This window comes from Semicossyphus pulcher, unplaced genomic scaffold, assembly GCF_022749685.1.
Source record: "Semicossyphus pulcher isolate SPU_LCO1_2020_fin unplaced genomic scaffold, fSemPul1.0.p SCAF_9, whole genome shotgun sequence".
NCBI classification, from domain to species: Eukaryota; Metazoa; Chordata; class Actinopteri; order Labriformes; family Labridae; genus Semicossyphus; species Semicossyphus pulcher.
The window spans coordinates 16,673,088-16,696,981 of NW_027211770.1; the positions used below are offsets into that span (position 1 = coordinate 16,673,088).

At 38.2% G+C, this 23,894-nt stretch overlaps 4 protein-coding genes across 5 annotated transcripts; 3 read left to right on the forward strand and 1 right to left on the reverse strand.

Annotated features, from left to right (window-relative positions):
• Window positions 1-2,595: 2,595 nt before the first annotated feature.
• On the forward strand, window positions 2,596-8,964 carry LOC138584283 (casein kinase II subunit alpha-like). The gene is made up of 15 exons (XM_069656472.1): window positions 2,596-2,651; window positions 3,382-3,472; window positions 3,822-3,898; window positions 4,075-4,203; window positions 4,295-4,406; window positions 4,504-4,605; window positions 4,701-4,751; window positions 4,848-4,907; window positions 5,034-5,117; window positions 5,211-5,321; window positions 5,486-5,587; window positions 6,478-6,578; window positions 6,684-6,832; window positions 6,995-7,084; window positions 8,113-8,964. Exons 4-15 carry the CDS (start codon window positions 4,103-4,105, stop codon window positions 8,226-8,228), a joined length of 1,179 nt encoding a protein of 392 aa, XP_069512573.1. The 5' UTR covers window positions 2,596-2,651; window positions 3,382-3,472; window positions 3,822-3,898; window positions 4,075-4,102; the 3' UTR covers window positions 8,229-8,964.
• Window positions 8,965-9,920: 956 nt separating this feature from the next.
• On the forward strand, window positions 9,921-14,998 carry LOC138583874 (serum paraoxonase/arylesterase 2-like). The gene is made up of 9 exons (XM_069655923.1): window positions 9,921-10,030; window positions 10,159-10,229; window positions 10,309-10,364; window positions 11,330-11,492; window positions 11,962-12,088; window positions 12,852-13,055; window positions 13,141-13,222; window positions 13,648-13,776; window positions 13,904-14,998. Exons 1-9 carry the CDS (start codon window positions 9,954-9,956, stop codon window positions 14,063-14,065), a joined length of 1,071 nt encoding a protein of 356 aa, XP_069512024.1. The 5' UTR covers window positions 9,921-9,953; the 3' UTR covers window positions 14,066-14,998.
• Window positions 14,999-15,568: 570 nt separating this feature from the next.
• Window positions 15,569-19,411, forward strand: LOC138584117 (serum paraoxonase/arylesterase 2-like). The gene is made up of 9 exons (XM_069656271.1): window positions 15,569-15,651; window positions 15,896-15,963; window positions 16,193-16,248; window positions 16,469-16,634; window positions 17,438-17,561; window positions 17,640-17,840; window positions 17,962-18,043; window positions 18,744-18,872; window positions 18,953-19,411. Exons 1-9 carry the CDS (start codon window positions 15,569-15,571, stop codon window positions 19,112-19,114), a joined length of 1,071 nt encoding a protein of 356 aa, XP_069512372.1. The 3' UTR covers window positions 19,115-19,411.
• Window positions 19,412-19,456: 45 nt separating this feature from the next.
• On the reverse strand, window positions 19,457-22,452 carry LOC138584420 (potassium channel subfamily K member 5-like). Of its 2 annotated transcripts, none has more exons than XM_069656651.1 (5): window positions 22,205-22,452; window positions 21,445-21,556; window positions 20,794-20,960; window positions 20,526-20,694; window positions 19,457-20,429 (listed from the first exon to the last, which is right to left on the reverse strand). In XM_069656651.1, exons 1-5 carry the CDS (start codon window positions 22,388-22,390, stop codon window positions 19,717-19,719), a joined length of 1,347 nt encoding a protein of 448 aa, XP_069512752.1. In that variant the 5' UTR covers window positions 22,391-22,452; the 3' UTR covers window positions 19,457-19,716. The 2 variants fall into 2 exon arrangements, with proteins under 2 accessions (XP_069512752.1, XP_069512753.1); XM_069656652.1 differs by lacking the exon at window positions 22,205-22,452 and adding an exon at window positions 21,679-21,694.
• Window positions 22,453-23,894: the final 1,442 nt, after the last annotated feature.

Consider the following 23,894-nt stretch of genomic DNA (forward strand, 5'->3'; position numbering starts at 1 on the left):
TGGATTGATCAGAGTATTATTCTTACAACAATGCATTTTGTTGTATGTTATAAAGAGAACCTGCTCTTACCATCATAGTCTATTTGTACTCTGTTTCCCACTGGAGCAGGTCTGCCATTGTTCTCCTCCAAACTATCCAGATCCAGCACTTCTCTGCCCCGGCCTGGGGTCAACATGCCAGTTAACCCTCCTGGTGTTGCCTTTCTTTGGATTTTGCTGCCTAGACTGGCTCTGTCAGTCACTTGGTCTTTGCTTAAACTGACCACTTTACCAGCATCTACTGTCATTACTTCCTGGCTGTTAAGATCAACCTGGTCTCTGCTTTCTTGAGGTGTCATGACAGGCTCGATGTGCTCTCTGCTCCCCTGGTCCTGAACCGGCCTGTTGCTCATATCCATCAGCCCAGTGTTGTTCTTGTCTCCTCCTAGAGCTTTCCTCCATGATGGAGCCCCTCTATCTTTCTCCACAACCTTACGATTCATGACTTCATGGCTGCCAGGGTCTTTGAATGCACATGGGTAGAGTAAAAGTTATAGCTACAACTTCTGCATCAATATGTTGTTTAAACTATTACTGACATTTGGATGCCTGTTTTTAACGAAGGTTAAAGGGTAATGCAACCATTTTTACACCTCTTTTTTTTTTTAAAGTTTTTTTATATTCAATTAAATATTTTTGCAACATTTTCACATGTAATAAAGCCCACATACCTGTGAATCCATTGGCGTCAAAACCCTCTCTGGACTTTGCCGCTGACATATCTGTGAATGAGTTTGCTGTTTTTAAAAAGAAATCCTGACAAGCACAGAAATCCACAGCTGTTTTGTATTCTGACGTGTTAAATGTAAAATACCAAATTCATAATTCAAATAGATATTTTAGCTATGATATGTTATTACATATTTGTTTCTTTTAACAGTAAAAAAACACAAAAAATGTACCTGCAGAATTTTGCTCTTTCACAGGTGCACTCGTAGGGTTTCTATCTGCTGCAGACATGAGAAAAATAAATCATGACAATCACTTCGGTGGTTTTATACAGTAACAATCAGATAATGTCAAACGTTTTGCTACAGTACACCATGAAGTTTCAACACAACCATGTGGCTCTGTTCCTTTTTTTTCAGTTGTTCTTTGGAGAACTAAAACTACTTGACATCTGATGGCTAAAATTGATATCACAAACCTGTTATAGCTGCTGTTATGGTCTTGTCCGTGGTTGTATCACTTGCATCTATAACAACAGGAATCAAAATGTTACATGATAGTTCACAATAACAGATTCACATATCTAAAATAGCAGGACTGGAGCTATTTAGCTTTTTAAAAAATCCAAAACAACATACAAATCAAGAAATTACATAAATAAACTCACCATTCAGGAATCTTAACACATTTTCTCTCCGGGCTTTAAAGACAGACAAAAAGAAGAAAGAAAGATGTTATCAATTTTTGAACGTGCAAAACAAGTTGAAAAAGCTTGAAACAACATTTCATTATTTCCTCTCTCTTCAGATAGGTACCTCTGATTGGGGCTGTTGCCACCATAGTTGCAAACGTAAGCAATAGACAACACATAAAGCTGAAACAAAAAAGCTACAATTAATACATTTAAATTTAGAATAACATCTAATTTTATGGCATTGTCAAATGTTAGTGTTAGGGTTACAAATATCTCAAAAACTTACAGCTTCATGTTGACTTCGGTCCCCTTCTGTTTCCACTGTTTGCAAGCAAGAAGAGTGCTGTGGCTTTTATCCAGATTGTTCACCTTTAATGGGTCTTGACCCATAATTATAGATTGTAGCCAGATGTATCAGATTGACCTGCAGTCAAAGACTATTTCTGTGTGTTTAACAGAGCATGACTTGCAGACAGAGGAACAACAATTAAGCTACAGGATAACTTTACAAGGGCCTAATTATAATATCATTTCAAGATGAAAACAAAGGTTCTCAGCAGTCAAACTCACAGAAAGGATCAGTCTTTCTCTCTATTATCTATAGATTACAGGTGGTTGCTTACTTCGGGAAAATGCCCCTGGCTATTTCTATGACTGAGGTAGCCTTTTAAATGATGCCACAGAACATGCATTGTATCCTGTCACTATTTCACCATTGTCCATTTAGCCATTGAGCTCTATATTTTACCTAAACAAAGACCTTTTAGCACGGGCTCTATTGAGCATTAGTCTATAGAAATGTCTCTTGGTAGAAACATCCTGAAATGGACAGCACAAAAATGCAATAATCAGGTGATGGAAAGCAATGACTTGTTTAATGTGTGAATTATCTTGTGTGTGCTGTCTGTACTCCTACTATTATAAAAAAAAAACCGTTTGCAGGCCCACTGAATATTATCTGCCCTCACCAATCAATAAAAGCATCCAACATGCATGTTGCTAGAAGAAATTAACAAATGTAAAAGAGACACAGAAAGTTATTTTAAGTAACTGAAAATATTAACATTTGAATGCACATAGTAGATAAGCATGTAGGTAAAAGTTTTTTATCGAACCTGTTGGTGACAGAGGGAGCTGCAATTCCCCCACATGAAACAAAAAAAGCAGAGCGCCCTCTGGTGGAGAGGCTGTTCGCACTAAGCTCTTGATCCCAAGCATCGCCATATTGACGTCCCAACAACGCTGAGAGGTAATCGTCTTATTTAAGCACAAATCGTCGTAGATTTGGAACTGCTGTTGACTGTTTTACCTGTGAGGAAAAGCTGGGAACAAGTTACACAATCGCGCTGCTATTCTACAGCTCGATCACAGTGTTTGTAGGATGTTTTTTCAAGGCGTTGTCAGTCAGTTGCCTCGCCAGCCAGCAGGCTAACAACTCCCCTAGCCTGCTAGCTTAGCACTTTCTAGCTTTAGGAAATATCTTTTTCGAAGATTGTTGTTCAATTCTGTATTAATAAAGACCACTACAATGTTGTTGGAGCTATTTTGACGCGGACTTTCTATTTCCCGCCGTTAAAGTCTAATAATGTGGTCGAGAGCTAGTTGTGACTTTCCAGCCGGCTTTTCCCTCTGCTGTTGATGAGCTAATGCTAACTAGCTAGCTAGCAGCCGAACCAGCTGCCCGGTTAGCCTGCTGGCTAGCTGTTAGCTTCACTGCACTTGTGCAGGCCTTGGGCCACAGGGTTTGTGCGTACACTCACCTTTTCATTAAAGTACTTAGCGGGCAAACTGGCCATAAATGAACGACTGTTTATTACTAGAGTGACCATTTGTCGATTGGATGTGTCTCCGAAACCCATTTATTTAATGTAGCCTTGCTAGCTGTATTGGCTGGAATACGTTAGCTCACACAGTTTGCTCACGTTTGCTTAATTGACAACATTGATTTTAATCAACCTACTTTCTGCCTTTTTCAACAGGAGTTGCTGCTTGGTGTAGCCCCCAGTGATGACTGTATTGAACCCTGTACCTCCCGATTAAACTGGTTGGATGCCCCCATTTAACATTCAGGTTTCTATATTTCACACGCCACCATATTTAGACACAATAAGCACTAATAATTTAGTTTGAGTGTATTTTTTATTTATAGTCATGTATTTGTTATGTAAGGAACATATGCTGCTACTTCGGTTTGAAGGGTTTTTTTTATATTTCTGCCTTCCTATTTGAGATTTTCAGTTAAAATGATCACATTCAGATTCTGTGAAACAATAGGGAATATATTAATGTTAAAGTGATAAAAGATTAAATTGATTAACAATACTCAGTTCTTTATATGTGGTTTAAGTCAGTTGCGCTAATATGAATATTTAAACTGCTGCTTTTATGTGCTTATCTGTTTATATTTTTTTGTTCGTAGATTTCTTACCATAAAGGCATCTCGATTGCTCCTGTTCTAATTCATCTGTCACCATCATCCTGGAGGAAACCTCCCAGGTATTGTGTTGTCTTACCATTCATTGACAATATGCTAGATATATTTTTTATATTTTTATTTTCATGGCATCCTCAAGTCCACCAAACAATTGGTTTTTAAGTTAAGTTTTACTAAATTGTATTTCTGTGGTTATTTAAGGCAATTACATTTTGTTGTATTGTTTGTTTTGTTTTAGGAGATCTAGAGAAGACCCTGTGTAGAATATGTCTGGCCCTGTTCCAAGCCGTTCTCGAGTTTACCCTGATGTAAACACACAGAGACCTCGGGAATATTGGGACTATGAATCCCATGTTGTTGAATGGGGGTAAGTTGACACATTAATTGTTTCTTTCCTTGTTTTGCTTCATTGGGTAACCCATCCCTGCGTTGTTAACTGTGGCATTTTGATTTAATAGGAACCAAGACGACTATCAGCTAGTCAGAAAACTAGGGAGAGGCAAATATAGTGAAGTGTTTGAAGCCATAAACATCACAAACAATGAAAAAGTGGTCGTCAAAATACTGAAGGTATGTAGATAATAAATTGATCAATCTGTTTTGCAAATGTAATTTTTACAGTTCAGTGGGGATTTAATGCACATCACAAACCCATTTCTTTTCACAGCCTGTCAAGAAAAAGAAAATCAAGAGAGAAATAAAGATCCTGGAAAATCTGAGGGGTGGCCCTAATATCATCTCACTGTTAGATATCGTCAAGGATCCCGTGGTAATTGGGTTTTCCTTGTTGCACTGTAATAATATAGAAATCTAAATATTTCATGCAATAACATACATGTATATTTTTGTCCTACTTCTCTTTAGTCCCGAACCCCTGCTCTGGTCTTTGAACATGTGAACAACACAGACTTCAAGGTACAAAATCTTCACTTTTGGTCTCGTCATTTTGAATATGCCAACTCTAATTAATTTTTCTATTCTCATCTTTGTTTTGTTTTTTTGTTTTTACAGCAATTGTATCAAACCCTATCTGACTTTGACATACGATTCTACATGTACGAAATCTTAAAGGTAAGAAGCGGCTTCTGGTATAATTCATTTTGTAATGTTTTGATATTTGTCAAAAACAATATCACACTCTATTCAGCATTCAGTGGATACTATAGCCATATTTTTGTTTCCTTTTTTACCTGATAGGCTCTGGATTACTGCCACAGTATGGGGATAATGCACAGAGATGTCAAGCCACACAATGTAATGATTGATCATGAACACAGAAAGGTATTGTCTTGTCTTCAATGCTGTTACACAAGCTAATTGAATTTTCAATACGTACATTCAACTCAATTTTAAAAACATTTTTTGAATGTCCAGCTTCGCCTAATCGACTGGGGTTTGGCAGAATTCTACCACCCAAACCAGGAATACAACGTGAGAGTGGCATCCAGGTACTTCAAAGGACCTGAACTGCTGGTAGACTACCAGGTGAGACTCCAGTACTGTTCCTTTACATGAACTGCCGTGCCAGTTTTTCACATTGGTCAAAATGGCGCTCAGGATTAATATTATGAAAGAAGAAAGAATAAGATTTCTATTTTTTTTTAGTGCAGCCATGAAGTCAAATCTTTTCACCTCTCTGTCATTCATAGATGTATGACTACAGCTTGGACATGTGGAGTTTGGGCTGCATGCTAGCCAGCATGATCTTCAGAAAGGAACCGTTCTTTCATGGTCATGACAACTACGATCAGGTATGTAAAATCTCTTTTGTTTTTTTTGTATGCATTAGTCTTTTATGTATAAAGTCACACACCTGCAGCATGTAAAGAGCAGTGTCTGGAGATGTTTTTTTTTTTTTTCAACATTGCTTAATACATAATAATGTGGTTTATGCTGTCAAACTACATTCACCTTGCACTGAATTGTTAGACACATTGCAGCTCTGATGAAGCAACAAGGATTATATTTCCACTATTATTGTGCAGGGTAGATATCTTTTGACTTTCCAGGAGGTTGGAGTGCTAAATGTAGAACACTACCAGTGGGCTTAGATCATAACATATTTTAGTCCCCTGGACCTTGTCATTTGTGTTGTAGGCTTTCCCAGTACCTACTATGTTACATTGAACACAGTTTCTAGTATCTTCCATGGCTCATTCGGGCATGTAAGCCTATGTGACATCATGGTTGAAATGGTCATTCAAATATTTTTTTATTTTTCAAGTAATCTTTTTGTAAGTCTCTTGTTTAAAACTCTTATCATATCTCTTGTCATCGTGCAAACAGTGTATCACTTTTTAAAAATGTATTACTTTATAACGCGTAAAAAAACAAAGTTTTACTTGTCTTCATAATATCAAATTAAACAATTGTATCAAGCGTAGTGTTGTTAATGTAAATGTAGCATGATGATGCATATTGACTCTGAAAGAAGGAGGTCCACTGGTTTATGTGGGTCTGATATGAAACCGTACAGAAACAAGGACTTGATAATTAAACACAATATTTGCACTCCAACACACTAATAATTTAATCGCATCTAATTCCCTATTGTTCTGTAAACACCATGCCTTTCATATACATTAATGAGTTTCCAACTGTTCTGTTTAAGTTCTAAAATAATTTATCTTCTATCTTCCAGCTTGTGCGAATCGCAAAAGTACTTGGCACTGAGGACCTGTACGACTACATTGACAAGTACAACATTGAGTTGGATCCACGGTTCAACGACATTCTTGGAAGGTAAAACAGTGAAGCTCTCTGACATGAGCAAAGTAAATTCTATTAGCCGAGATGTCTGCTGATGAATACCTCACATTAACACTTGGTTCCTGGTCTGCTTTCCAGACACTCCCGCAAAAGGTGGGAAAGGTTTGTGCACAGTGAGAACCAGCACCTGGTCAGCACAGAGGCTTTAGACTTCCTGGACAAACTGCTGCGCTATGACCATCAAGCCCGCCTCACGGCCAGAGAGGCCATGGATCATCCCTACTTCTGTGAGTTTGTTTTTCTCACATTTATATTAGCCATTTTGCATTTCTCATTATTTGCTTGAGTAAACTGCTGCAGGCCAAAACTTGAGCTCAATATGAAAAGTGGCTTTGTTGTGTAAACACGGGTTTAGTTTATGAGGCGCTCAAATCCACTTTTGTTCTCAGACCCCATCGTAAAAGATCAGGGAAGGGGGGCAACTCCTGGAGGGATGGCTGCAAGCTCTACACCAGTCAGCTCCTCAAGTATGATGGCCGGTAAGTAAATTCTGCCCTTGTCTGCATTTTAGAGGTTTCTCTTATTATCGGACTATGGAGGTATATCTTTTATCTGTAGTTACTTTCACTGACATCACTAGACTCATATGTCAATATTTATTAGGCTGGAACCTCCCAGTTAATTTTTGATCAAGGGGCAGATGCAGGATAGCACTACAACCAATTAAAGCAAATATATGTGTTGCAGAACAGTAGGCTGCTAGGTAGCAAGTTCCAATATCCAATTTATATTGTTTGTTGTCCAACACGGTTGTTTGGCATAACATGATTAAGTAGCAACACTTGCCATGTTTGTGTCACCTTAACTGTCCAATTTGTATAATGCTGACTTGTTGGCAGATTTGGAACATTCCAAATCACGGGCAGCCATCTTTTTGTGTCTACAAAAATGCCTCAATTGTGCACAGTCTTTGAATTTTTTTATTATTATTATTTGGCTTTTGCTTCTATTATATAGGACAGCTGAAGAGAGACATAGTTAGGGGAGTAGAGAGTGGGGGATGGCATGCACCAAATGATCGGCAGACTGGGAGTCGAGCCTGCGGTCAGTGCAATGAGGACTGCAGTCTCTGTACATGGGGCGCATGCTCTACAAACTGAGCGAAACCCGCACTCCACAGTCTTTGAATTTAACCTGCCCCATATTAGTTAAACGCTTGTTATGGCTCGGCCCGCATCAGGCCAGATGGAAAGCTGTCTGAACAGGAGGCGGATCGGCCTGCATGTAACAGAAAATAAAACGCGTTCGCAGATTCCCAGGCGAATTTGTTGTCACAGTAAAAATCAGATTGATAAGTTGCATAGAAATCCATCATCTGACTAGTTGTTTTTTTTTAATAAAACTTTATTTGTAGCCAAAGATTTGGTCAAGTTGTACGACGAGCATCTTTTAAATGTCTTCACAGACTGTTTCTTTGGATCTTATCAAAGTTATAACTGTAGTTTGAGTGTGAAGACTTTGACCCATTTCCCTTATCATTACTGACCCACCGTCTCTTCTCTCCTAGGCATCACCTCAATGTCCTCCTCACAGCCGCTGGCTAACATTGCTGGATCACCCGTCATCTCTGCTCCCAACACTCTGGCCACACAAGTCCCTGCAGCCACCGGGGCTCAACCCTGAAGCCACTTCCTCACCCGTGTTTCTGTGTGCTCATGGCCATGTCCTGCCTAGCTCTCACTGCGGCCCAGGGCCATGGCTCCCCTTTTTATGTTGAAAAATAACAAAGAAGAAGATTTAAATTGCTTTTCACATTCAGTTATATTTTGACACCTGGACTTGACAGAAATGTATTGTTGCACCTGTCAGGATTATTAGAATTAATTTGGGTGTGTTATTTGACGATGCCATTGTCTAGAAATTCTAATAAGATGTAGACATGAAGAGAATGGATAATAAAATTTATTTTGTATGTTCCAAATATACAGTCTTGCTTGAAACTGTTTGATGGGGATCCTGCTGTATTACACTGTGAACCTTTACACGACTTCACATAACAGAGTCAGGAATCTGGTGTGCCCCACTGAACAGTGCTCGCTGGTTGCACACGATGTAATGTGCAGGAGTTGTTGGTGTTTTGAAGTTGTTAGATGCTATAATTCTTTAATTGGACTTTTGTAGATATTCTACAGTTACTGTCAGGTTGCATGCACCCAATGCTGAATATCACAGGGTCAATAGTTTGCCAATTTTATGTTACTTTCACTTCTATATGTGTATGTATGTGTTCATGTTTGTTTTTTATGAAGTCTCTTACACATGATTTTGATTACATAGACAATTTTGTAACTTTTTGTTTTATGTTGGGAGGAGTCATCACCTACAAAAACAACTTCAAAAATAAACAATTTAAACAGGGTTTTGCAGCCACTACATGTTATTGAGTATACCGTCTGTTGACCGGTTGCATTGGTAATATGTGAGTGAATTTGAAGCAGACCAGCATACTTGGTGTAACCCACAAGACTATTTCCCAAGTGGTTTAACCAGCTTTTCAGTTCTGTTTGTACACTTGCATCTCCATTTATGTGCAGGTATCCTTAATCATTTTCAAATTTGGGGGAGGGGGGGGGAGCATTTCTGGAGAGCTTGAAATGGATAAAAAGTGGATGTGTGCATAGGAGCAGTTATCTATGTTATTGGCAATAATGGGAGAAGGTAAATGCACAGCTTAGACCAAATTAGCGTCGAGCACATCACAATAAAGTGCAAGATTATTCTTCAAGATTCACATGCAGAAAAACATGAAGACATTAATGCGACTACAAACCAGGCAATGCGTGAAAGGATCCAAGTTCACAGAGGCTTAAAGTAAATATATGTCACATGACTCCTGCCATTGCATATGCAAATAAAGAGGGTTCAAAACTGTCAGTTAAGACGTAATTTACATTCACAGATGGACGTATTTCACTTTCTAGTACAAATTTAACACAGAATTGTAATGCAGACAACTAAAACTGTCTCATTTGAGCTGTTTTAGACGGTATTTGGCTCCGGTTATAGTGGCTCCTACTATTCAAATCATGCCGTGTTCAGGTACTCCTCATATGTAGGAAATTCCAAATTCTAAAAACGTCTCGTGTGTGAGGTGTCTCTTGGTGAGAATATTGTTGACAAGAAGTAAGTGCATGATTGAAATCACCTATTTGTAGGCCTATATTTATGGTGAAAATGAAGTAAAATGCAAGATGGCAACGTTAATCGTTAACAAAAACATTTGTGGACATTTGATTACTTATTTCCTGCAGCCCTGAAGGCAGCATTAGTCGCGTTACTCTGGCACTCCTTGGCTGCAGTAGACTATCAGTTAGTTTGAAGCAGTTTGATGTTCGCAGTGGCTGCAAAATGGGAAAGTTGGTCTGTATCTCGGTTGTAGTAGCTGCTTTATCGGCGCTGTTCGGAGAGAGGATTGTAAACTTCAGGTAAAAGAAGAAGTTGCATGAATGTCGAAACGATACGGCTATGTTTGGGCGTGAGTTTTTTTTTAGGGAAACAAGTCTTGTGGTTGCCACCTGATATAATGCTAACCTCTCTGATGAAAACATTGCAGGAAAAGGTCCCTCGCTTCAAGGGAGATTGTCCAGAATCACCTACCTAACTGTGTCTTACTGAAAAATCTGGGTAAGTACCATCAGAAAAAAAGTGCAGCAACAAGTTAAGGAGAGCATGAAAAGTAACTGTGCAACTTTGGTATTTTCAGATCATGGGTCTGAGGATATCACGATCCTTGGTAATGGGCTCGCCTTTATCAGCACTGTAAGTATTTGAGTTGAAATGCCGCCAATGTTCGCCTCTGACATTTGGCATTGCGTAGCTACATAATAGCTACGAACATACATGAAACAACTCAGAAAGAAAAGCAGGCTTTGTACAGTCAATAAAACCATGTATAGGCTATGGCCATCGTCTGCATCTGATTAATCTGTAAAAATTAAATATAATATTCAATATTTTCTTTATACATTGTATAGTCTATAATATTTCCCCTCACAGTTTTCCAGAGACTTCTTCAAATATCCTGTTTGGTCTAACCAGCAGCCCAGAACACAAAGCTACTGAGATATAAAATGACATTAATCAGAGCAGGAAATATTATAAAAGCAGTTGTATTGGCATTTGTGATTAAAACAATTATTGAAACCTTTATTCAATACCCAAAATTGTTTAGTGTCTTTGTGTTGATTGACTGATAGGCACTTTGTGCAATCATTATATTGTATGTTATTCATGTTACTTTCTATATGTATAATACTAATATAATATTCCCCTCATTCCACGTAGTTAGTTGAATATGTATAACATATATTTATGTATTTGTAGTTCAGTGTTTTAAAAGTACAGAGAAACGACAAACCAGAGTCAAACTTTTTGTATGCGTTCACATAGTACATGCTATATGCTCAATATTTGATCCAAAGAAGGTGTTTTTGTCCTCTGGGATAATCTCCAAAGATAAAAAAAATCCTTTCTCACCCTACCTATAACTGCATGAACTGGTTAATCTGCATTTCTTTCAAACTGTTCTTGGCCATAAGCAATTTTACTGTTATTTAATAACTATTCAAAGGTTCTGCCTCTAACTGTGGGCTATAAGGCCTGATCCCTTTTCCATCCACTTTCCCTGATCAAAGGGGGTTCTTGTTTTTACTGTAAGTTTGGGGTTCTTGGTAATTGTGAAGTGTTGTAATGTCTTTTTATGAATATATTTTTGATGTCTCAAGGGTCTGAGATATCCTGGCATGCCACCCTCGGATGCGACAGGAAAGATTTTTGTTGTTGACTTGAATGATGCCCGCATGAAACCAGTGGAGCTGCGCATGCCAAGGAACTTCGACCTGGAGTCATTCAACCCTCATGGCATCAGTATATACATTGATCCAAGTGGTAAAAGAACTTCCTTATGTGGTTTATCCCATGTTACACACAAGTCTCTACAAGATAGAACCTCAAGGGAAAAAAGCGATGTCCAGTGGCCGCCTTATGCTTGAACAATTATATTGAAACGAATAGAAAGCACAAATATAGGTACATTCTGCAATATAAATAAAATTCACTTTAGCTGACTGTATAAATACTAAAGCCCTTTTATAATTCACTGTTTGTAAATACACACCTGTGTGTGCAGGCAGAGTATGTAGACAAACCTGCTGTGATAATTCCAGTAGGTATCCTGTTGGCTCTATTGGAGAAGCAAAGATTGTTTCAATATCTTGGGTGTGGGTGTTTATTTTGAATAAAGTATCTAGAAATAAACATAATCCGTACATTTCCCTTTTGATATGTCAATGCTAAGGAAATAAGTTGTCAAAAATCTTTCCTTTTTGTTTACAATGCTTTGCTTGTTTCTCCTCAGATGACGCAATATACCTGTTTGTTGTCAGTCATCCTGAACACAAGAGCCAGGTAGAGCAGTTCAGATTTGAAGAGGAAGACTTTTCGCTGGTGCACCTGAAAACAATCAAACATGAACTTCTCTACAGGTACAGTATGTTTAAGAGAGAGATCATTCAGTCTGCGTCGCGACAATAGCGGCCATTTCCTCTGATGTTAAGGGTGGGAAGCTTAAATGCTGGTTAATGTTACACTGCTGTGATCCAAATCGAGAGAATCTGACAAATGATTATCAGTTCACTACTTTTTGATTGATTAGCAACCGAAAAGACTATGAATAGTGAAAATATGGAGGGACATCTGACCATACTTAAAGTTAAAACAACCAACTTGATAACTCGGTAGCTACCATTAGACAATGGCTAATATTAGCACTTAACCACTTCCTTGCTCGCATTACAGTTAGCTAATGTAGCACCATATGAGAAGAAAAACATTACCGCCTAGCTAACATTACAGTTAGCAAGGGATTTAGGACTTTCCTCTAATGTTGGCTTTTCTATTATCTGGCTTTTTGGCAAGCTAATGTGTTAACCCTGCAGTAGCTAATGGTAATGTTAGCTAGGAAGTCATGCCTTTTCTTTAGTCTTGTATTACTATCAAATGGTAATGTTAGCTAGGAGGTGGTTGAATGCTAACATTAGCTGCTGTTGCTAACGGGTTATCATATATGTTTTTGTATGTTTAAATATGGCCAAATGTCCCTCCTAATTCTTGCAATTGTTTGTCAGATTCCCTAAGTTTGACTTTCATTTGAAGTTTCCAACCTAACTCAGGATATTAGGCATTTAGTGGTTAACATTATTATTATAGTATAAAATAAAAATGTCTGATTCTGATTTATCTTTCCAGTGTAAACGACATTGTTGCAGTAGGAGTGGACTCCTTCTATGCAACCAATGATCACCACTATTCCAATGAAATCATTAAAGGTATAGTGGAGCCTTTTCTGTGTCAGCCTTGGTCTAATGTGGTGTACTACAGCCCTGAGGAAGCCAAAGTGGTCTCAGAGGGATATTACTTTGCAAATGGCATCAATATCTCACCAGACCAAAGGTAAGAAAGATGTGCAGGGATAGGCATATTGTACCTTAGCATGTTTCAATATTTTTTTATTTTTAATGTTATCTCTCATTTATAGGTATATATATGTGGCAGATCTATTTGACCACAATGTTCATGTGCTGGAGCGGAAAGAGGACAATGCCTTGGTCTCGATAAAGGTAAAATTATTCTAATTTAAAAGTTAAAAGTTTTTAGTTTTTTAGTTTTTGGACCACACATTTCAGGAATCAGTTTCTCATGAAACATTTCTGTTTTTTTGTCATTGTATTAATGAACGAATATACAATTATCTGATGAAATTAGGGTGTATGCAGCATGGAAATCTATACAGATATAAATCATCATTGTATGCAAGTGATAATCATCCTTATTAACAACCAGCAGTTACATCAGGTAACAGGTAACTTGAATTGTGCTTTCATGGATTTTAAAAAGAGGAGAAAATTATTCTTTATTTAATGTGATTTAAGCGCTAGACAGTAGGGAGAAAAGGTACAAAATCAGGTCATGCTAGCATTGTCTTTTAAATTCAAGGCATTAACAGAAATGTCTGATTATAATCTTGTATGTGACTCCTCACCAGTCTGTGCCCGTTGGGTCACTCTGTGACAACATTGAAGTGGACCCTGAAACTGGAGATCTGTGGTTAGGCTGTCACCCTAATGGATGGAAAGTTTTCATGTTTGACCCCAACGACCCACCAGGATCTGAGGTTTGTCTGGATAGTTAATAGTTAAACAAGATCAGACTGTATTTTTTCTGTTTCTCATTTACTCTGCATACATTAACAGCTGATCTGTCTATTTACGCTCCGTCATCTCTGTACTATTCTCTCACAGGTCATCCGCATCCAGGACATTCATTCTGAGCAGCCAGCTGTGACTCAGGTGTACGCTGACGACGGCAAAGTGCTCATGGGCTCCTCTGTTGCAGCTGCCTATGGTGGAAAGTTGCTCATTGGCACTGTGTTTCACAAAGCCCTGTCCTGTGATCTGGAATAGGCCACAACTGCTTGACTTGCGGTTTTAAGAAGAGTTTAAGAAATGAATCAAAGTTAAATAAAAGGAAATCAAGATTTGCCTTTCTGCTAGGCACTCAGTCAGACAGGGCACGTGTGATATATGTTGAAATGAAGGCACAAAATGTTACCAGACATGATATGATAATAGATCCAGAAAATCTCTGCTGGTGTAAGAGCTTAAAAATCCACTAGGAGGAGCTGGAGAGAGATAGATGGTTGATTATCTGATTTGATAGTAATAGCACTGGGGTTCAACTGCATATTGTGCTTTTGATATAATATTTTCTTCTTTTATCTTATTTTTTGGGGTTAGTTAAACATACCACTAAAAACAGGAATGGGGTATTATTAGTGCAGATTTAGACAAAACATAAAAAATGTGTATACCAAAATAAGAGTGTTAAGTGAAGATGTGTTACGATAAGACTACTTGGGGTGAAATGGGAGAAAATGAAAGAAAGAATAAATCAATGATTCAAATATAAAAAAGTGTATGAGGGAGTGTTTTTGAGTTTCATGTTTAAACAGGATATTTATTGGGAAGGGTGAGGGTGAAGTGGGTTTGTGCATATGTTTGCTTCGTGTAATGATACCGATATCCATCCAGCTTATCGCGTTCAGGGTCACAGAAAGAGCTGGAGCCGAGCTCAGCTGTTATTGGGTGAGAGGCGGGGTACATCCTGGACAGGTCTGATACCAGTATTTCATCATACGATATTTTCAATCAAACATGTAAGAAGCTAAATTAATATCTCCGGTGCTGATCATGAAAAAATGCTTTTCTGTGACCTCTTTATACATGCACTGTATGAAACAGAGTTTAAAAATAAATGTGTGAATTGCTTTAAATAAAAAGTGTTACAATTTTCATGCATTTGAATTTAAATAAATAAGTGAAAGGTGTATGGTGAAACTGTACTTTGTCTTGTTTTTCTACACAGATCACTGATTAAAAAAATATTAAACTCTTAACTGATGTTATTGTAGATCAAGTTATGCAAGTTTTATGTTGGTTGTGTGTTGGCCACAAAACATTCAAGTCTGTCCGGCTCTCTTATTATTCTTTAACTTCTCCGCCCCTCTGCGCTTAAACAGTCCAGCATTCATACTGCAAAAGCAACATCCTAACTGACTGACTGTTACATATTTCATATAAGTCAGTTACTTTTAATGTCTTGTTCTCGTCCTTTTGTTCTATACGGTGGTTACACACACTGAATGTTGTCCCTGAATAAACAGTGACTTGCATTTTTAAAAAGCAACAACAAAAAAACAAAATGGTGCTGGCTGAAAAGTTTTCCACTGGAATATTTGTGCTGCCGATTTGTTATAGCCCCTCCAGGTATCATAAGGTAATCATGTGGTAGGTAAAATGGGGCTTCTCACATACACACTTCAGCTCCCTCTGTGGTGGAGCTTTGTAACTGCTTCCAGGAAGTGTCCCTGCGTTACCTCCTGTGTGTAATCTGACCCTTGACCCCTAATGGCTGCCATGAAGAAAGCACTGATTGCTGTTGTTGTCGCTGCTTTTGCAGTTTTTGTTGGACAAAGATTCCTCAAACTAAAGTAAGTTTTTATTAGACAACATGTGAAGGTTAGTAGATGTGTACTTGTACTGCTTTTAAATGTTGACAGCTGTTGCTTAGCTAATACTAAAAGTAAAAGATCAATTGTGTGTAGGTAGTGAAGAACAACCCTATCAATGCCAGGCACTGCTAATTACATGGGTTATATAAAATAGCACAGTAGACCTTCAGATTGTGGTTGTGTTTTCTAATAAAAATGCTTTAATATTTCATTTTGTCTGCAGGGAAATCAGCCTTGCCTCCAGAGAATTACCTGTGAAACACCTGAACTGTCAGTATTTAAAGAACATTGGTAGGTTCTTTTGTCTTAACGGTCAAGTTAGTGTCTTAATTTAGGGATTTACATTTTCAAAATGGTTACGCGATTAAGTTTCTGGTCTTGAGTCATTAATAATATCAACTGTTGTCATAAAAGAAGAGTTTGAAGTCCAGTTTGCTGACAGTGGGTCAAGTGTCAGCGGTGTAATATTAGGGCTGTATAAGAACTGAAAGAAACTCTTATTTTGTTTTGTTTCTAACAGAATATGGGGCAGAGGATATCACAATACTCAGAGATGGACTGGCCTTTATAAGCACAGTATGTACATTTATCATATACAGTACATTTGTATTAATTGTATCCACTGCGTCAATGCAGTCTTCTTAAATTGTATTAAATTATTGATTAATGCTTTTAAATCACTTGGAACTACCAATAACTGTTGTTGACTTAATTCAGAAAGTAATGTTTGTTGAATGACCTCCTAATCTAGATCACAGATCTGCACTAACATTAACACACTGTGTTTTCAACTCAGGGCTTGAAGTATCCAGGAGTGCCTTCATTCTCTGATGAACCTGGGAAACTGTACATTATGGATCTTCTGCACCCAAAACCAACTCCTGTGGAGCTGAAGATCAAAGGAGAACTGGACCTCAGCTCGTTCAACCCTCATGGCATCAGTCTTTACACAGACGAAACAGGTGAAGTACAAATCAGGAGCAACATCTGCAGCTACGAGAAAATACATCATTCCTTTTCAAAAATGTTCACCTTTTAACATTCAAGGCCAAGTAAATTATTCCACCATTAAAAGACAAATGCATTCATGAATGCATACTCTGTTTATCCTTTCTGCACGTAAACAAAGTAAAACACAAGTCCTGATGGTGCATAAAAGGCTGGACAAAAGAGAAAAAGCCACAATAAAATAACGACAAAGGAAGAAGTACAGAATAAGCCAGTTAATTAGAAGGCACAAAATAAACAAGCTGTTAAAATTTGTCTTCACCGATAAAGAGGATTGATAGGAATGCAGTGTGTGATCCAGTGTTACTGCTTGTTATTGGATCTCTATGATTGATATCAGACTGTTTACTGATCATCCTCCTACTGTTATAACACAGCTGTCTTAAATTACCGCTTATCCTTACCCAGCATCTCCTGCTCATGTGGATTTAATTGAAATACTTAAAACACAGGGTGGCTTTTATTGTGAAGGAGCCACAGGAAACTTGTGACAAAGGTTAGAAAGGTAGCATTAAACCAGTCTTTAAAAATGTGTCTACAAAACAAAACAATTATGCATGTGTGTTGCTGAACAGGGCAACAAGTATTACGTTTTTTGAAGTAAACAGAAAAACAGTATTGTATAGTGACAGTATTTCCAGGTCAAAGGTCAAACTATGACTTTATAAAGTTCAACACTGCTGTGAGAAATCTGTATCTTTGTATTCTAAAGGTAAACGAGGAGAATAATGACGACACATTGCTGTTTTCTCTGCAGATGACTCAGTGTACCTGTTTGTTGTCAATCACCCTCAGCACAAAAGCCAAATAGAGATCTTTCACTTTGTCGAGGAGGACACACTTGTGCACCTGAAAACCGTCACCCACCCCCTACTCCACAGGTATGTACTCCACAGATAACCTTTCAAAGTGTCACACACTTTACAATCTAAACATATCGTATTCATCATTTCTTTCAGCGTAAACGACATTGTTGCAGTTGGAGCAGAGAGCTTCTATGCCACAAATGATCACTCCTATCCCAATGATGTACTTCACTTTCTGATCATCATCCTGGGTCTACCCTGGTGTAATGTAGTGTACTACAGTCCGAAGGAAGTGAGGGTGGCAGCCAATGGCTTCATGTCTGCAAATGGCATCAACATATCTCCTGACAAAAGGTTATTTCCAGTCACTGGACATGCATGTTATTTTTAACTGAATCTATTTCCACATCAATACGTTTGTCATGAAATGCCTAAATAGTTAAAAAAAGGAATTCTCTCTTTTTTTTTTTTACAGGTATATTTATGTTGCAGATATCATAGACCATAGGATAGATGTTTTTGAGAGACAAAGAGGAGAACAGCTAGTGTTTCTTAAGGTAATGTAGCGGTGTCTATTTTATAACCTCAGCGAAATATCAATAGAATAGTTTGATATTTTGGGAAATATGGCAATTTTGCCAAGACCTATCAGACAGATCACATCTGCCAGCTAAATATGAACCTACAGCCAGCAGCCGGTTAGTTTAGCTTATCATAAAGAAAATCATTAAAAAAACCGTCAAACCTAAATTGGTTTTTTTTTGCGCAATTTTTGTACAGATTTAACAAACAAAATATAATGTGTTAATAAATGAGCTTTAAGTTGTTGGTCAATGGATATTGTAAGATTCTGAACCAGCCAGGCTGGCATAGTCTCTCTTTCAGGTATTTTTTAAGCTAAGCTAAGCTAACTTGCTGCGGCCTGTAGCTTTATATTTACTGAACAGTCTATAGTTTATGTTCAGATTAAACATACTAACTAACATGTATTAATTAGTAAGATTTAAGGTGTTGGTCGGTGGATATTGTAATATTCTGATACAGCCAGGCTAGCATTGTCCCTGTTTCAGGTTTTTTAGCTAAGCTAACTCGTTGCTGGCTGTAGCATTGTATACAAGCATTAAAAAGAAAGCCGAAATAGGCTAACCATATTTCCCAAAATGACAAACTACTTTTTAACATAGCTTTTACTAATTAAAAAAACAATATTCATATACATCCTTTGTCTTACTAACTGAATGTAATGTTTCCATCTAGTCTGTAGCTGTGGGGTCTCTCTGTGATAACATCGAGGTGGACCACAAGACAGGCGATGTTTGGCTCGGTTGTCATCCAAATGGCCTGAAGTTGTCAAACTTTAACACTGAAGATCCACCGGGCTCAGAGGTTAGTAGTTTTTAAAATTATATTGTACATTTACACTGTTATTTAAATTTGTCTTTTAAATGTATTCATGTTTCTTTCAGGTCCTTCTGATCAAGAACATTCACTCCGAGAGGCCAGTGGTAAGCCAGGAGTATGTTGATGATGGCAAAGTGATCATGGCTTCTAGTGTCGCTGCCCCGTTTGAGGGAAAGTTGCTAATTGGCAGTGTTTTCCAAAAAGCCCTGTACTGTCATCTGAAATAATGGGAACCGTATTAGTTTGTATAGAGGCACAGAATATTGTAAAAAAAACACAATACATCATTTAATAAATGTCCAGACTGATATTGTGACCAATCGGCCCTTGGAACAGGCTCTTTCATGGGAGCCAAATCTGGTCCCATTTCTTTCCAAGAGTTCTTTATAATATTTCTTTGGCATTTATAAATTTAGCTTACCCCACAAATCTTTACGTCTTGATGAAACCAGTGCAGAGCTGCAGTACTGCCACCTAATGGATTGGATTGAAACACAGGGGGAGGACTTGGAGAGGCAATGGAAATTGGGTAGATAATAAAAACAGATTTCATGTACAACTGTGCTCCCTTTATTTGTACCAAAGAGCCCATGAAAATAATCAGATCTTCATGGACACAGCATAGTATTTACATTATTGAGTTTCAGTACATTTTTGATCAGGTGAAGTGCATTTTTTTACATTCTTTCAGAAAACAACATTATTGGATGCTACAGATATCATTCTCACTAAATTTGTTCTTTGATACACAACAGTATTTCTGACACTTTCATTGAAAACGTCTTTTCGTAGAAGTAAAGGAACGTATAGAACGTTTAGATGACATCTTTCACCCTTTTTCATCTTTATCCATTACCAAGTGTGCCTCTGCTACCTTGGATATAGTAAACCTTGTCCCCCCTCCATCAGGATGCTGCACACTTTCCTCCTCTGCTGCATCTTTTTTAGGTACAGTGAACTTTATACCCTCAGTGTCTGAAAAAAATACACAGCTGTCCTTGTTCTCATCATTATCCGTCGGCACACCTTCTGCTGGTTCAGGTTTTTTGATGCTTTTTCGTTTTATAGAACCCACCTCTTTTTGTTCTCTTTCATCTGTCTTAGCTTTTGCATTAATGAACACATCACTGATGCTGATCAAGCGTCTGTGCCGAGGCGAGTGATCCAGAGTCTGGATGTTGTGGCCCAAGATGTCGCTGCAGCTCTTGGAGCGATTAATGTTTTCTGCAGCAGTACTTAGATTATTTGCTGTGGCCCCGATCTCCTTGATGACAGTGCTGTAGTCTTCATCCTTCGGGAAGTTGAAGATGTCGATAGAGGTCGGTTTTACATCTGGTTTGGGCTTGTCCTCCACAGACGGGGGATCCTCATCGTAGAAGTGTTTGTGCCTTAGTCTTCTTTTCTTCTTTAGCACCTTGTGAGCTTCCACGACCATGTGGACGTTCCAGCTGAAGAAGAGAGACAGCCAGGCCAGGCCCATGTAGATCCATAACTCTGCAAATACTCGGTACAGTCTTGGGTACTCTATTTCAGGATTTACACCTGAAATGAAATTCAAAGAATTCAGATTCTTAAATAACCTCAGAGAAGCATTAACCTTGGATAAAAAAGATACATTATGCCATATATAACACTCACCTGCAACATAATCTCCAAAACCAACCGTTGTGAGTGTGATGAAGGAGTAGTAGAGGCCATCCAGGTAGTTCCATTTTTCCACAGACATGAAAACTAACGGAGGGATCACCAGGTGCACAAACAGCCCCCATAACAGGAACAGGGCTGTACAGGTAAACTGGACCTTTTTCTAAAAGAAGGGTAGAAAGAAACATCTTAAATTACCATTAAGGCAACTTTATGGATTATATAGTAATTAGACAAGGCTTTTAGTGAGTTTTCTACTTACCACTGAAACACCTTTACGGATCAGAATCTGGGACAAACGTTTGGCCCGGTCTCCAAAGAAAGAACCGAGCTCGCTGATCCAGACCAGACACAGAGGGATGCCGCACAGACCGTACAGGATGCAGAACAGGCGGCCACCTTTAGTCTTTGGAGCGACATTACCGAATCCTACAGATTACAAGAGGGAATTCACAACACTGACAGGTAAGTGAATAATTGTATAAATGTTTAAACAAAGTAATTATTAGCTTCATTATGTGTTATTTATTATGCCCTTTATAAATCGTTAAATGTGGGTTGCAGGTTGAAAAACAATTTGCTATCTTCCACAGTGTTTAGATGCTTTTACTTGTCATCTTGTTTTGCAGGAACACCTCTCAAGCGAGCATTTAATCCCTGTAACATTTACAACAGCAGACTTATGTCTTTATTCTTTTATTTTGGTTTCTTTTTGATATTGTAAGCAATCAAATGTACAGTTATTGATGCTAGAAATGTAATGTAATGGCCCTAGTAGGCTATACTTCCACATATAAACAAGAAGGTTTCTGTGTAACATTTACGTTGTGAAGTAAATTTGTCGTAATATAAAAAAAATGTATTACAAAGAAATGTGTTAGAACAAAACAAATAGTGTAGCTCCTATACATACCTATTGTGGTGACGATGGTGGAAGCAAAGATGACAGAGTTTACCCAGTCCCACGTGTTCCGGTGAATCTCCCCGGTGATGGTCACACCTTGGCCTGCAGCTTCAGACACCACCTGCGTGTGTAAACATAGAAACTCTGTCACCAACTACTGTAGGTTTCTCAACGATACCGATCAAATCCAAACGTATAGAAATTCCTTCTTAATTTGGTTTGGAAATGATTTAGAGAAGTTACAGGTAACGCAGCCATAACCGAGGGACACACCTTACGCAAATATGTGTGGCTGAGGGAGACATGTAGCTTCACGCTCAGCTCACCAACACACGTTTTTTAAATCAGGAATGCTAACAACTTTCCAATACTACCAGATTTAAAGACTCTACAAAAGATGTTTGGTCTTATTGTGAAACGGCCCGAATCCGCCAGATTGATAACTGTTTACTAAACCAGGCTACATGTAAAGTGGAAAAACCGGTTATGATACTGATATGTGTACGGCGTACTTCACTTTTACCCTCTGAGAACAAGTAACTATAAGATAAGTTACTACAGCTATTAAACGCACTCTAATGGAGGAGAGGTGGACATTGTTTGGCTTCATTACTTTAATCTAACAACTTTATTAGAGTTGCTGAGCTCTTTATTACTCACTGAGGCTGATAAAAGTAGAAGACAATTTATCTCTAAAAGTCATGATTTCTTTTTTTTTCGGCCAGGCGATTATAACCAGATAGAAGTATAGATAAGCTACATAGCCTACCTTCAAAATTTCATCCAGACTTTCTTTGGTTAAGCATGTATAGTTCTTCAAGATGTTCTCCTTTTCTAGGATGTATTTGTCCCTGGCTGATTTCCAGTTGGGTTCTTCGAGGATTTGAAAAATTGCGGCTCCGATTGAGAGGTAGAAAATAATACACGAAGTTAAAAATGGACCCGTATCAGCCATATTAAAGTCATAACTTTAGTGTCACGGCGCCGAGGAGCTCATATTCCTGCTGAGGGATGTCGTTATCCTACCCACAGTGCACTCTTCTCTTCCTGGTCAAACACAAAGGGTCACACAGCTCTTACTGACTGATAGGCTACAGCTCCATTGTTCAGCTCCATTGATTATATGATCAGTAAATACGTCAGTTAATTTTCTGATCTCATATACAAATGATCTATTAATATTATTATTATGAATATCACTGGAAAAATGTCTATCTACCCTTACATTATTACGGAATACCTGCATTAGTAGCCTAATTATATAAATACTCAACAGGGGCAACATGTCCACACTAGACTAAATAGTGGTTATGGAGGTATGCATGCGTGTGTATTAGCTGTTGTGTCTTGGCAGTGACGGTTGCTCTTATCTTCATGTGCGAGGATCCAGAAGGCTGGATGTTAGTGTGTAAAGTTATCACACTGGGTGGATCCTGGCTGCTCAGCATGATAATGGATGAGAGGTGGCTGAGGTGTTGTCCTCCATGTAAGAATATGCTGTGAGTTGAATACAAGTGTACTGATGCTGGAGTCTATCTATATATTTATAAAAAGAAGATTAAAAAAACCTGATGTTGGCCCCTTGGTAAATAGACTGTATGTAAGGTGTGGTTTCTGAAAAGAGAGGGAATCTTGAATGATGCTATTGAATTACACTGTTACAGCTTAGACATAAAGCGACTTAAACCAAAAAGCATGTCTCTTGGGCAGGCAGGTTAAGACAAAAGTTCATGTTTACTTTGATCAAAAGGCAGGCAAAGGTTAAAAAACAGGTAGACTGTCAGATCAGGCAAAGTCAGGGAAATGGGAAGTAAGCGCGTGAGATTGAGTTGAGATATACAAGTGAAGGAAGTCGCTGAAAAGGGGTCACTGAAGGGCAGAAGGGAGTGGTAACGTTTTTGAAAGAGTTATTATGTGACAAAGAAAACAAGCAGGTTACTTTATACATTTTTGTTTTTTAGGGCTAAGGCCATTTTTCATAGTTCTAACAACTGTTGGGAGATCCTTGCCCCTTTTTCTCATGTTTGCACTGCAAGAATTGTAAAGGATTCGAGTTCTCTGAACTCCGTTTAGAGAGACTCTTAAGCTCCTATTTCAGAGAAGGTACTCTCCCAGCACAAGAAGAACCTTGAGTGGCCAATGAGAGGTGCATTGTTAGGTCAAATATCTGAACCAATGCAGAGCTAGCAACGGCCATCATTAAAAGACATTTTGATCAAACAGGGATAAATTCAACTACAAGTCTGTTCTGTTCTCCTTTCCAACATTATTACTACACTTTCAGGACAAAACAAACATACAGCTCAGACTAGTGTTCATCTTGTTTTGCTTCTTGTATATCACATTAACATGCTAACATCTGGCCAGCCTGTAACTTAAGCATCTATATGTAGTGTGAATGCAAACAGAAAAAAGCTCTTAAAATTACACAGCTCTAAGGGAAGCTCTTGACTGAGTAG

Coding starts and splice junctions, on each gene's coding strand:
- LOC138584283 (XM_069656472.1), top strand. CDS start 4,103: ATGTCTGGCCCTGTTCCAAGCCGTTCTCGAGTTTACCCTGATGTAAAC. Junction 4,204..4,294: donor TCCCATGTTGTTGAATGGGG/GTAAGTTGACAC, acceptor TTGATTTAATAG/GAACCAAGACGACTATCAGC. Junction 5,322..5,485: donor AACTGCTGGTAGACTACCAG/GTGAGACTCCAG, acceptor TGTCATTCATAG/ATGTATGACTACAGCTTGGA.
- LOC138583874 (XM_069655923.1), top strand. CDS start 9,954: ATGGGAAAGTTGGTCTGTATCTCGGTTGTAGTAGCTGCTTTATCGGCG. Junction 13,056..13,140: donor AATATCTCACCAGACCAAAG/GTAAGAAAGATG, acceptor TCTCATTTATAG/GTATATATATGTGGCAGATC. Junction 13,223..13,647: donor ATGCCTTGGTCTCGATAAAG/GTAAAATTATTC, acceptor ACTCCTCACCAG/TCTGTGCCCGTTGGGTCACT.
- LOC138584117 (XM_069656271.1), top strand. CDS start 15,569: ATGGCTGCCATGAAGAAAGCACTGATTGCTGTTGTTGTCGCTGCTTTT. Junction 16,249..16,468: donor GACTGGCCTTTATAAGCACA/GTATGTACATTT, acceptor TTTTCAACTCAG/GGCTTGAAGTATCCAGGAGT. Junction 16,635..17,437: donor TCTTTACACAGACGAAACAG/GTGAAGTACAAA, acceptor TTTTCTCTGCAG/ATGACTCAGTGTACCTGTTT.
- LOC138584420 (XM_069656651.1), bottom strand. CDS start 22,390: ATGGCTGATACGGGTCCATTTTTAACTTCGTGTATTATTTTCTACCTC. Junction 20,961..21,444: donor CACCATCGTCACCACAATAG/GTATGTATAGGA, acceptor TGTAATCTGTAG/GATTCGGTAATGTCGCTCCA. Junction 20,695..20,793: donor TCCGTAAAGGTGTTTCAGTG/GTAAGTAGAAAA, acceptor CCCTTCTTTTAG/AAAAAGGTCCAGTTTACCTG.